The sequence below is a fragment of the Nicrophorus vespilloides genome, unplaced genomic scaffold, assembly GCF_001412225.1.
Source record: "Nicrophorus vespilloides isolate i.1.1-1 unplaced genomic scaffold, Nicve_v1.0, whole genome shotgun sequence".
Lineage (NCBI taxonomy): Eukaryota > Metazoa > Arthropoda > Insecta > Coleoptera > Silphidae > Nicrophorus > Nicrophorus vespilloides.
The window spans coordinates 38,162-51,173 of NW_017097178.1; the positions used below are offsets into that span (position 1 = coordinate 38,162).

Consider the following 13,012-nt stretch of genomic DNA (forward strand, 5'->3'; position numbering starts at 1 on the left):
AAAAGTTTTATTTTTTAATGATGTTAATTGTTATCTGAATTTGGTCCTGCCCAAAACACCAAAAAACACCCTTACAATACCCCCCCCTACAACCCCTTTCTCTCTCTCCCCCCAAAAAAAAAAGAAAAAAAAACCCTGCCCCCCTAACAAACAAAACAACAAAATCCACGAATTAAGCTAATTTGGAGCTGAGTTTTTCAAATCCAAGAAGGAAACAATTTTTGTAATTAAAAATTTGCTATAACCTAGTGTGCCTAGTTCTTTTTTATTCTATACAATTTTTACATATGCTTCACCCATCATCTCCCCCTACCCCTTTACAATTTATTTATTTTTTGGTTTATTACAAAAACTGTAAATGTTCGACATTTAGCAATATTATTGGCCTAATTTTAAATTATACGTACTCTCTATCTCTACTAATTTCGACATTGTGTCATAACTTTGTTTGTTTAATTTCTGTTTCGTTTCTGTTAACTTTATTAACTGTTTGCTTTGTAAGTGCGGATTCAAACCAAGCGTTAACTCGAGCTGAACTGTGTCTTCTGAATGTTAACGCCCGATTTGGAGCCGCGCAGCCACAAGGGTTGTAATAACTTCAATTATTATGGAAAGAGGAAAAACGTTTATAGAATTTTTTAGATGCCTTAGCCAGATTGTATAAATATATATATATATATATAAATATGTGCATACATATACGTGTATAACGTTCATACATGCATATATGTATATAATATTGGAGCAGACCGAGAGAAACGAGGAAAACAAACAAATAAGAAGAAAAAAAAGAAGGAGTTACATGGAAACAGTCTTCACGTTAATTATAAGGACATCGTTAGTTATTAAATGCGGAACAAAAAATAAATAAATCTATACTGAAAAATCATACAAAATCTATTATTTAAAAACGAAAATACAAAAAAAAAAGAGATATTGAACATATTCCAATAAATTGTATGTAAAAAAAATAAAAAACGATTATACTTGATTCTCGATTTATTCACTTCCTTCTTGTAGATAATTAATATCAACTTCAATAAATTCAAAACTAGAAAAGTTATTAAACTTTGTCTCTTTGGTAAAGTTAGTAAACTAAAAAGTTATTATTTTTGATGTTATGTGTAAAGATTTATTATGCAAACGTTAATATTTCATAATTCTATTAAAATTGAATATTTCTCTAAATTATGAAGTAAATAGAAATCCTGGATACGGTCCTGCTTATGCAACTTCTATCACTTATAAATTTAGCCTATACAATTGTGATACAATTCCTAACCTTAAATAAAAGATTTTTAATCCGTGCAAAGGTTTAAATAAACAAATACAATGGCAAGCAGTCGTTTGGAGAAGATTGGAACGATTTACACAAGGTTTCGTATAAATTCGAATTGCTTTTAATTCATGCAAAGTAATATGGAATTTTTATTTAGAACAAGGGGGCTGCTGCAATCAGGTGCAATGTCTTGGAACGATAGACCTCTCTGGTATGACATATACGAAGCTTTCCCCCCGAAAGAGGAGCCCCGTTACGATCGACCAGCCCCAAACATGCAAGTCAAAGAGATTTTGTATGAAGAAGACATAATCCGGGCGTAAATATATGAAATCTTATTGGATTTGTACTTGATACTAATAAGCAATGCTTTTAGGAAGGTTCACAGTCATTTCAAGAGTGTTGGCACAGTGAACCTGAGGAACAACCAGACCCAAACCTTAACCCAGAAATTCATAGATTGCTACAACAAATTGGGAGCTCAGTATGGAAATGAGGCTGATTCACAAATTCTGTTCGATGAGACTTTGGACATTCTGAAGAAGGAAAGGGAATTGAAAGCAATTGAAGCTTCGGAGGATTCAAGCGCTGGCGTTAATATTACTACCAATTTCACTGAAGCTAAGAAACAGCAGGCTGTTAATATTAATGTTAAAGATATATTTAAAGATTGATTTGTGGTGATCAGTGAATGTAGTTGTATGTAAATAATAAATGATTGATTCTAAATATACACAGCGCTTATTTTTTTGGAATGGTCGAGGTGGTTGCCTTCTTCATGGGCATACTCGGACTTTTCTTGGTAAAATTATTGAAAGCAGAGCGCGTTTCCGATCTACCGAATTCTTTATACTTGTAGCCTTTCTTCAGCAAGTTTATCAGCATGCACGGTTCGTCCTCGCCGACATCGAGCTTCATCTCGTCGTTGCGGCCGCTCTCGATTTGCTTCTCGAGTTCGGCCAACGGTTTTTGCAGAGACTTACGCAAATTCTGTATTATTATGAACCATTTCTTCAGTTGCCTGTAATTATCTAATGGAAAATAAGATGAGATTACTGAACATTTTAAAACGTACCACGAGACGGTGAATCGTTTTCCGTTCGGAACTTGATGACTTTCTTCTTCATCTTGTGGTTTTCCAGAGCCTTAATTAAACCTTGTCCCCTGGCCTCCAAATAGCAGATCATTGGGGCCAATTGGTCTTCGGTTATTAACGTGTGATGGAGCAGAAACTTGATTTGCCTCAGATTCATTTGCTAAATTTCAGTTTTAATGATAGAAATGTAAATAAAATTTGATGAGTGAATCATACTTCAAAGAAAAACGGCTTCACTTGCATAATCAGGTGGCTCAAAGCCACCAAATTGTAAATCTCTTGAGCCTTCTCTTCCTTTCCATCCTCGTACGACGTGCTCAGGATCCTCTCGATTCTCAAAAGGTAGAGCTTGTGCAAGATCAGACGATCGTTCATCGACTTGTTCTGGTGCTCATAAATGACCATGGGATTGTGGTCGGCGCAATAACTGAAGGCCTCCAAAAAGTTCTCGTCGTATCGATGTAAACTACGCAAAGCGGAAATACTCAAATGTTAGTGTTAATGTGTTTTTGTTCCTAAATCTAATACCATTCAACGTATTTGTTTGCGTAATACAAGATGTTATCATCCGCTCCCATTATTTCCATCACCGGTGTAATACTTCTTATGATATTCACGGTGAGGGAATGTCTCTGGATCCCTGTATCCCGAAGAAACCGTTCGTATATTTCGTTTTTGGTCTCCATGTCGAAAAGCATGCTCGGACTGGCCACTACATCGTCGGAGGTATCTGATTCGTTGGAATCTAAGGAAGGATTGGAAACCGAATGCGATGCTTGAGCTATGTTCAGCATCTTCTCGATGATGGTCTGCCTGTTCTTCATGTCGCGTTCCTTCTGCGACGAAACTCCACCACCCATTTTGTTTTCTCAACTCGACAAAGAAATCAGAGCACATAAATTTCACAAGATTTTGACAAGAGACTGATTCTGACGCGAACAATTTGTTTCATTAAAATGGGTGTTCCTTTTCCAAAAAGCTGCGTTCCTCCGTACAGCGGCCTCCAGAACGATGCCATAGTTCGGCACGTTAGGAAGCTGGCTGCAACCGCCTCTTTTTCCAATCCCTCGATAATGTCTACGACGCGTTTAGAAGAAATTAGCTACGTGGAAGTCAGTCCGAGCGTTTTATTCAACAACGATTCGATGAAGAGCACATACAAGAAGTTCTGTATCGAGAATAACTATGGCTTAAATGAAATTAACGCCACCATCTTAAGAGTAATTAGCAATTTAAACGAATCTCTGGCCACCGACGAGCACATACTTTACATTTCCAAGAAATTCGTCGAATGGTAACAAATTCAAGTTTCCATTAATTGCAAGTAATCTAAGCTTTAATCAACAGCATGAACGAATACAACACTACACACATCTCTGACTTCACTGCGGGATGTCCAAGAAATCCAATGTTCATGTACGAACATTCGAATATGACCATCAAGGAACGACTCATCATTCACAACATGTATTATCTGCGTATAGAAAAACTTCTGCTCACGTACTTCGAAGATGGCAAAGATGATTTGGTAGAGGAGATTTTCGTTTGGATAGCTCTCAGCCATTTGCTGATGAACGTCCCAGAAGAAGCGTTCGATGTACACTCAAGCATTTTCAGTTTACTTGCATCATTCACTCATTATTAAATTTGCAGATTTTGTGTCTGCTGCAAGTAAAATATTTACTGCACATCAACGTGCTTACCGATGAGAACAAGGCGACTTATATTTATTATATCCAAACTGTTAAGAACCGGATGATGAATGCAAGGAGATATGTATTAAATCTGCAGACGTTGCACATAGCAGGGCCTGACGGTATGAAGGATTGGATGTACAGGGAGAATTATAGGCAGCTGAAGAAGTGGAAGAATTTGGTTTTCAACATCCACAGAGGATTGATGAAACCCATTGAAACGTTTAAGAAGCAAATCGAGGAGTCCAAGCAGTTGCATTACGACGACATCACTAACGAAGATGTGGAGCACTCGAAGCTTATCAGAGTTTTAAAGAAAGGATACAGATTCAAAGATGTCAATGAGACGCAATTGTTTGATCATTCATAAATTTAGCTAAGAATTACTTTTAGATAAAAATTACAAAATTAACAATCGTAAATAATGAAGAAAGTAAAATTTAAGTTTTATTGGACCCAAAATAGTACCCTGTGGGACGACTGTTTAAAATGGAGTTTTTGCAACAAATTTATAAAAATTGATAAGAGTTTATGCTCTTATTATGTAATTCTACTTAGAATTTCTTTAATTTCTCAATTTTAATAGACACAATTTATAATGTCGCTAATAAAAGATTTGTTATGTAATTGTAATAAACAGGTTCGAAACATGAGAATCATTTTAAAAACAAATCGAAGATAATGGATGCATTCGTTAATTGATTGAACAGCGTCGAATCATTGTACCAAAGTCCCAGGCAATTACGTAATGGTAATGTTTTGAAAGTGTGCGCAACCTTGGAGTGTAATCTGTAAACGATAATATGTGAAATTGGTTGCCTGTTGTTCAGTCCAGTAACCCTAAATTGACTGTGGGACACGTCTCAGTTTGTTGTTTTTAATTTTAGTTTTTTATTTTCATTATAATAATGCTAGCGAAAACTGGCCTTCTGGTCGTCTCAAATCCGACGCACCTGAACAAGATCCTGTCGAGCGTGCGGAGCCAAGTGAAGAACACCCTCTACATTCAATTGCTCTCAGCACTTGGAGAACCCTTTGGTTCCTTCCATCAAAACATCTTCACAACTTGGCCAAAATTCAGCCAAACCATCTCAAAGATTTACAGCCAGGTAATGAAGAGAATCCAGACAAACAAACAAAAAAAAAATATGATGATAATGTAATATAGCTCAGTTTGAAATCTGTACTTTCAGGCTGCTTGCGAATGTGAGCATTTAGATGTTAGGGTTCTGTTGTCCGGATTGAAGTACAGCAATCTGAAAAGCATCCAGACACAGAGGCCCATTGATTTGGTTATATTCGATAAGAAGCACAATGAGAGTGATGTGGATGCTTTCTTGAAAGGGCGTATCAGCAATAAGACCAGTGGTTGTGGTGTTATTACTATACCTTCTGAGCATCTGGAGCAGTTAGACTTTACTGTTGGAGATGGCTCAGACAAGACTTACAAGCATACAGTGTTGGGGGGAACCTTCGACAGGTTGCACACAGCTCACAAGTTGTTGCTAACAGAAGCTGCACTGAGGGCAACTGACAAGATTACTGTGGGTGTGACTGAAGAGAATATGCTGACATGTAAATATTCTCATACGCTCTATTTACTGATTCTACATTATTCTTTTGTGATTTCAGCTAAAACCCTGTGGGAATTGGTTGAACCGATTGAGGAGAGGGTTGAGGCAGTGGAGAACTTCTTGAAGGACATCTGTCCAGAGTTAACTATTAATGTTACACCGATCGCGGATCCTTTTGGACCCACCCAAAGTGATCCGACAATGAACTTGTTGGTTGTCAGCGCAGAGACTTTGAAGGGTGGCAACAAGGTCAACGAGGTGAGGGCGGAAAAGGGTTTGGACACTTTGGAGGTGCTTTCGATCGACTTAATCGACGAACCGAATCCTTGCGCAAATGAAGAAACGAAGATTAGTTCTAGTACCGGTAGGATGAGGTTGCTGGGTTCTTTGCTGAGGCCGCTGGAACCGAAAGAAATTGAACAAAAACCTTACATAATCGGATTAACCGGTAGGATTGACATCAACATGGTATTATTGTTAGTACATGTTATATATTTTACAGGTGGAATTGGTAGCGGAAAGTCTGGAGTGGCGAAGAGATTGGGAGAGCTTGGAGCGTACGTTATAAACTGCGATGTTGTTGCTCACGACTTATACAAACCCGGCAGATCGTGCCACAAGGTGCTGGTCAACGAATTCGGATCGAGGATTTTGAGCAAGGACGGGGAAATCAACAGGCAGATTCTAGGTGGTATCGTCTTCAGCGATCCGGAGCAAATGAAGAAGTTGAATTCGTTGATCTGGCCCGCGATTGCCGATGAAGTGAAGAACATGATTTCCGTCTCCGACAAGCAGGTCGTCGTCATCGAAGCCGCGGTCCTGCTGAACGCCGGATGGCAGGACTTCTGCCACGAGGTTTGGACCACTCTAGTTCCTAAGGACGAGGCGATCGCGAGATTGAAGAGCAGAAACAAACTTACCGAGGATCAGGCGATAGCCAGGATCAACGCGCAGGCACACAACACGTATTACGTGGAGAACTCGAACGTCGTGCTGTGCAGCCTGTGGCCCGTCGAGTACACGAGGAAGCAAGTGGATAAGGCTTGGGACCTCCTGCAGACTAGACTCCTGTAAAGGATATATTCAGAAATCTTATTAACTTCTTTTTGTTATATCTCTTTATGTTGCATATTTTATTCGCTGTTGGTTGGAGTAAATAAAAATATTTTTAATACGTGTTTATTCTAAATATATATGCAAGCATCGAATCACCGCTCATTCATCATCACCCAATTTCTACAAGAATTTTTGTTAAATTTGTAAACAATATTATTGAAATAAAACTTTATTATGTTTAAAAAAAATATAAATATGCACAAATCTGATTTGATTCGTTAATTATTTGCATACATTTTTTTACTTATAACAAATAGGTTACTAAATACTGTTGTTTTCTCAAGATACCAGAAGCCTCCATACATTCAGATAAGCACCCTTATCTACTGAAAAAATGTAAATTTAGTTGCATATTAGTTACAACACACTTGGACTTTGCACAGTCTAAGAAAGATAGTCAAAAAACCGGTGTTATTCCATAGCAGTTGGAATCAATCTTTGATTGAGTAAGGTAATGGCAATGAAATTCTATTACGATTTGCTCTCGCAGCCCTGCAGGGCTTTGTACATCGTCCTGCAAGCATCGAAGATACCGTACGAAGCTTGTCCAATCCCATTGAAAACAGGTAATTAATTTGCAATGGCTGCCAAAACAAATCAATTAATATTAACTAAGAATGCTTTAATTGTAATATTTTCAATACTTTTAGGTATGCACTTGAGTGAATCATTCGCGAAAGACGTATCGAAATTTCAAAAACTTCCCGTCATACACGACAAAGATTTCAGATTAACGGAGAGGTAATAAAATACAAATGAATTATTTGCAAAAATCCACGATTATATATCTCATTGGAATTTAGTGTGGCGATTTTGAAATACTTGGCGAACGAAAAGAATTTGTCAGATAAATTCTATCCAAAGGATAGCAAGAGTCAAGCCAGAGTCGACGAATTTCTATCATGGCAACATCACAACATCCGTGGTTTCTGCACTGGTTATTTCAGAATGAAGGTAATTTATCGTTTCTTAAATAAATAAATAATTAATTATTTTTTTTTTTCAAATTTCAGTGGTTGATGCCTTTAATCACTGGACAACAAAGTTCTGAAAGACATTTGAAAGGATCCAAGCAAAATATGTCCGATAATTTGGATTTGTTTGAAAGCCTCTGGTTATCAGATGATAAATTCATCACAGGAGGAACACCGAATGCGGCCGATATTTGGGCTGCTTGTGAAATTGAACAAACTCGTCAGTTTGAGAAATAATTGTGGATAAATTTGAGTTTAATTTGTATATTTTTAGGCATTGCTGGTTACAATCCTTGCGAAGGACGTCCGTATTTGGAGGCTTGGCTGCAGAAAGTTAGAGAGGAACCGTTTTACAAGGAAGCACACACTATTGTCGAAGCAATTATTTCCAAACAATAAATCTTCATCAAATGCTTTTTGCATCTATTTTCTTCGTTGAAACAAACTGATTACAATTATTTTATAATATAATTAAAAGTATATAAAAATATATTTATAATTGCAATAAAACTCTGCTGTTATAGGCAACTATATTCACTTTATTAATTAGACTTATTTTCATCATTTATCGTAATTAATCTCTTGTTTTCTCCTAAGAAGGACCAATAAAAACAATAGTTGATTTCAATTGTTGCACAACGTTGATTTTAAATATTCATTTTAGTTACAATTAAATAAAATTTCCTAAATTCCTCCTAAATTTTCTCAATTTTCTTATTATTACACACACGTATATAATGTAAGCTTTTTGTTTCATATTAAATTACTATTGACTTTGAGATGACTTTAACTAAATGTGTTTGTTCGTTAATATTTAACAGATCAAAAATAATATATTTGTAGTGATTATCTTGTTGACTGTCTGTGTTTCGTATAGCTAAGATGATATGGGAAAATATGGTAAGAATTCTCTACAAAAAAAATTAATATTTACTTTTTAATATCGATACTTTGTGGAATTTCTATATTAAATCAAGTAAATATAAGCTAAATTATTGTTTTAATTAATTAAATTATTACTAAATTCTCATTTTTCTATTGGTTTTCAATGTATTAAATTATTATTTAATTAGTATTTTTTTTGACTAAAAATTATCTCTAGTCTAAAAGTCTGTTAAATATACAAAGATCATTGTATGAAATTGAGGTCTTGATGATATTAATTGGTAGTTATCATTATTATAAGAATATTTATTAATGATTTAAATATGCATATTTTTTTATTGTCTTTTTAGTAAATCCTATTTGCATACATATACACTAATTTAATTGTCTCCATCCAACGACAATTTCATCTTAAATCTTCTCTAAAGTCTACATAATGAATAGTTATAAAGTGTCTTTTAAAAATTTCAAAATATTCTTTCTTTAAGTTTTAAGACTTTAAATTGATATACCAAATATTTTGTCTACATTAGTAAGTAAAAATTTGTAAGTAATTTATTTTTAGAACACTTTGTGTCCTAATTTCCTTGTACTGTTTTTCATTGATTCCATAATGTATTATTCTTTCATCTTCTGAAACAGCTTCTAAATAAGTGCATAAAGTTAATTTTTCTGTTTGTCACTAAAATAAGCAGCCTTTAGGTTTATGTAAGATCATTTACATTACTTTCATACCCTAAACTACATAAAATTTACATTTTTTTCTTTCATTCTTAGAAATTTGCATTTCAGCTAAATATTTCCTACAACAATTGTAACTTTGTATATAATAAAACATATAACGGATCTAGAAAATGGAATTTCCTGAAACTTGAAAAAATAAGAATTTTCCTCATGAAATAACATAAATTTTGAAATGTGTACATTATTTTATATAGACAACCAAATTTGCACGACTAATCTGCTTGGTTGCATATTCTGATTAATTGTCTGAAGTGCTAATGATAATTGGATGGTGCTAATTCGCCAGAAGAAGAAGAAGATAGATTAGAAAAGAGTTTTAGCATTAATCCAAGTCTATTTATTTTTTGTTTAATAATCATAAAAAAAAACAAATAATAGTTCTTTAATTTATGTTACAAATATATTTTTATATTTAAAATCTTCTTGGAATTAATTCAATACTAAAGAATCTCGTAATTAATGAAAATTTGTTGTGGTAACTTCTTATTATGTCGTCGTTATTACTATTGATATAAAGGTAATTTGTTGTAATAGATGAACAGAACAATTTGATAATAATTTTAACATTAACAAATTATTTACAATTTAACTAATTAAGGCATTAATTAAAACATTTAATAATTTGTTGTAAGATTTTACATGTATCCATGGAAATTGATGAGCAGCGCCACCTCGTAAAAACGGAATGCGCTCGAACTAAGTTTCGCGTCAACAGCGCTAAAGTTATAAATCATTAAGTGTTCACAATTAATTTATTACATTAAAATCCTTACTTTTTACTTTACAATTATTAGACGATTTTAATTCTGACAAAGACGAATATCCTTGACTTAATTCAGTTGCTTTTTTCGGATGATTTGACAAAAAAAAATGGAAAATGTTTGCGCAAAACTTTGATAATAATGATCTAGTTTAGTAAACCTTGCAGCTTTATACTTAATACTTAACCTTGAGGCATTGGGTGATTTTTTTATTATTATTATAATAATAAAAAAAAGGGGATTTAGACAATGGATTTGTAATTCTGCTCGTGCCCAAATATTTAGTTTCCTAGATAAGCACGATACGACTTAAAAAAAGTGAAGGTTATTGAAAGAGAGAGAAAATAATTTGATATCATCTAAATTTAGGTCAATTTTTAAATTTTTGATGGAAATTTTGATATTTTGTTTCACTTAAATTTCATAGATTTTGCTTGAAAATGATTTAAAGTATTAAAGTGTATTGATGGATATGTAGAAGTGAATTGATTGTTTCCCCCTGTCGAGTGAGTTACCTGTTTGGTGCTATGAGTCATGACTTAAAAATGAGTTGCATAGGTAAACAAATGGCGTTGGGTCAGTCGGGTTGGTTCGATGCACCTAGAACCATTAAACCATCGGCAACCAGCAGCAATGCTTGCAACGCGAAAAACAAGTCGGACGGCATTGTGTTACCATCGAAGGGGTGATGTTTCGGCACCAAAAAAAAACATCGCCAAAAGAACCATCGCGAAATACACAAGAAATCAATCCGAGAGGGTGAAAAAAGTTTCAAATCTTTCCATCTCACAAGTAATTATTTATCGTTTTGATATAATTGTTGTCTTTGTGAAATATTCAAAAAAAATTGTTCAATTGTGTGTTAGTTTTTGATACTTTTTCTTATTCTTTGTTGTTTTATTTTAGAAATTGATAAGTAAATCTTTGGAAATCTTAGCTTATGTCCTATTCGAATATTTAAAGTTCTTAATTTTTGAAATTGGCCTAAATGTTGTTGTCTTTGTGAAATATTTAAGAAATTAGCAGGTATGATGTCAAATCTTCGGTTTCTTCCTTCTACTGTAATTATTTATTAGTATTTGATATTGCTGTTGTTTTATTGAAATAGTACTAAGAAATATTTTATAATTATTGTTGAACTTTGAATTTGTTTTATAATTTGTTGGTTTATGATGTAGTCTTTTCGTAATTCACAAAAAATAGATTCGTAGCTTCATTTACCTACAATTATTTTTTTACAAAAGAAATCAAATCATGTCAACAATGAAAACAACAAAGTATAAATAAATGATAGAGACACCAAACTGACAAAATTTCAATTTCTAATACCAATCTTTACGGTTTTGATATTTTTATTGTTCGAAATCCATAAGAAAATGTTGAAGCTTAGGTTCTTTCTTTTTAGAAGAATTATTTATTTATCGTTGAACTTTGAATAAGTTTTATCGTTCTTAATTTTTGATATTGTTATAATTGTTATTATCTTTGTGAAACATAAAAGAAATCTTAGTATTCTTCCTTCAGTAGTAATTAATTATTTATAGTTAGACACTAAATATCTTTTATCTTGTGTTACTTGTTGAAGATGAAGAATTTATTTATTGTTGAACTTTGAATGTACTTTATCGTCGTTAATTTTTGATGTTTTCGTTATTTTTGCTGTCTTTCTGAAATATACATGAGAGTAATTGTTGCTGCTTTGTGAAATATAGAAGGAATCGGTAGGATTTCTTCCTTCAGCAGTAATTGTTTATTTATCGTTACACGTTAAATATGTTCTATCGCGTGTTAGTATTTTATATTGTAACTAATACAAAAAATCTGTCAGAGCTTCAGTTCATCTTTTTGTTGTCTTTTATCGTAGTAAATTTTTGATATTGTCGTAATTGTTGTTGTTTTTATGAAATACACAAAGAATGGGTAAGATTTCTTCCTTCAGCATTATTTATTTATTGTTAGACTTTAAATATGTTCTATCGCGTGATAGAAAATCTATGGGAGAAGCGGAGCAATTATTTAATTATTATTGAACTTTGTATGTGTTTTATCATTTGTTAGTTTTTGATGTGGTCGAAACTGTTGTTTGTTATAAATAGATTCTAGAGGATGGAAAAGCTTTGAATCTTTCCATCTAGATCAATTGTTTATAAACGTTACACTATAAATACAATAAAAAAATATGATGAGACTGGTTCTTTCCTTCTGGATCTATTGTTCAATTATCTTGCAGTTAGTTTTTCGATATTGTTATTGTTTTATTGAAGTAACATTAAGAAATCTTTTTTATTTTTTATAATTATTGTTGAACTATGAATTTGTTGGATTATGATTTACCTACAATTAGATTTTCACAAAACAAATAAAATCATGTCAACAATGAAAACTACAAATTATAAAGTATAAAGTATAAATAAATGATAGAGACAACAACCAAACTGACAAAAATTCAATTTTCAATCCCAATCTTTACGGTTTTGATATTTTTATTGTTCGAAATCCATAAGAAATGTATCTATGAAAATGTTGATAGAAGCTTAGGTTCTTTCCTTTTGGAAGAATTATTTAATCATCGTTGAACTTTGAATAAATTTTATCGTTCTTAATTTTTGATATTGTTGTAATTGTTATTATCTCTGTGAAACATAAAAGAAATCTTAGTATTCTTCCTTCAGTAATAATTAATTATTTATAGTTAGACTCTAAATAACTTTTATCTTGTGTTAGTTGTTGATATTCCTCTATTGACTTTGTGAAATTAACAAGAAATCTATCAGAGAAGATGAACAGAAATCTTTTTGAAACATTTATTTATTGTTGAACTTTGAATGTACTTTATTTTCGTTTCGTTGCTGCTTTGTGAAATATAGAAAGAATCGGTAGGATTTCTTC

General features: G+C 33.1%; 3 protein-coding genes across 3 annotated transcripts; all 3 read left to right on the forward strand.

Annotated features, from left to right (window-relative positions):
- Window positions 1-1,243: 1,243 nt before the first annotated feature.
- LOC108559310 (probable 28S ribosomal protein S23, mitochondrial) lies at window positions 1,244-1,987 on the forward strand. The gene is made up of 3 exons (XM_017916550.1): window positions 1,244-1,376; window positions 1,437-1,598; window positions 1,656-1,987. The coding sequence occupies exons 1-3, from the start codon at window positions 1,333-1,335 to the stop codon at window positions 1,951-1,953; spliced, it is 504 nt and encodes a 167-aa protein (XP_017772039.1). The 5' UTR covers window positions 1,244-1,332; the 3' UTR covers window positions 1,954-1,987.
- Window positions 1,988-4,855: 2,868 nt separating this feature from the next.
- Window positions 4,856-6,821, forward strand: LOC108559308 (bifunctional coenzyme A synthase-like). Its single transcript, XM_017916548.1, has 4 exons — window positions 4,856-5,178; window positions 5,263-5,644; window positions 5,702-6,091; window positions 6,146-6,821. The coding sequence occupies exons 1-4, from the start codon at window positions 4,978-4,980 to the stop codon at window positions 6,715-6,717; spliced, it is 1,545 nt and encodes a 514-aa protein (XP_017772037.1). The 5' UTR covers window positions 4,856-4,977; the 3' UTR covers window positions 6,718-6,821.
- A 306-nt stretch (window positions 6,822-7,127) lies between these two features.
- Window positions 7,128-8,147, forward strand: LOC108559309 (glutathione S-transferase theta-1-like). Its single transcript, XM_017916549.1, has 5 exons — window positions 7,128-7,325; window positions 7,410-7,500; window positions 7,563-7,713; window positions 7,773-7,953; window positions 8,008-8,147. The coding sequence occupies exons 1-5, from the start codon at window positions 7,214-7,216 to the stop codon at window positions 8,130-8,132; spliced, it is 660 nt and encodes a 219-aa protein (XP_017772038.1). The 5' UTR covers window positions 7,128-7,213; the 3' UTR covers window positions 8,133-8,147.
- The last annotated feature ends 4,865 nt before the right edge of the window (window positions 8,148-13,012 follow it).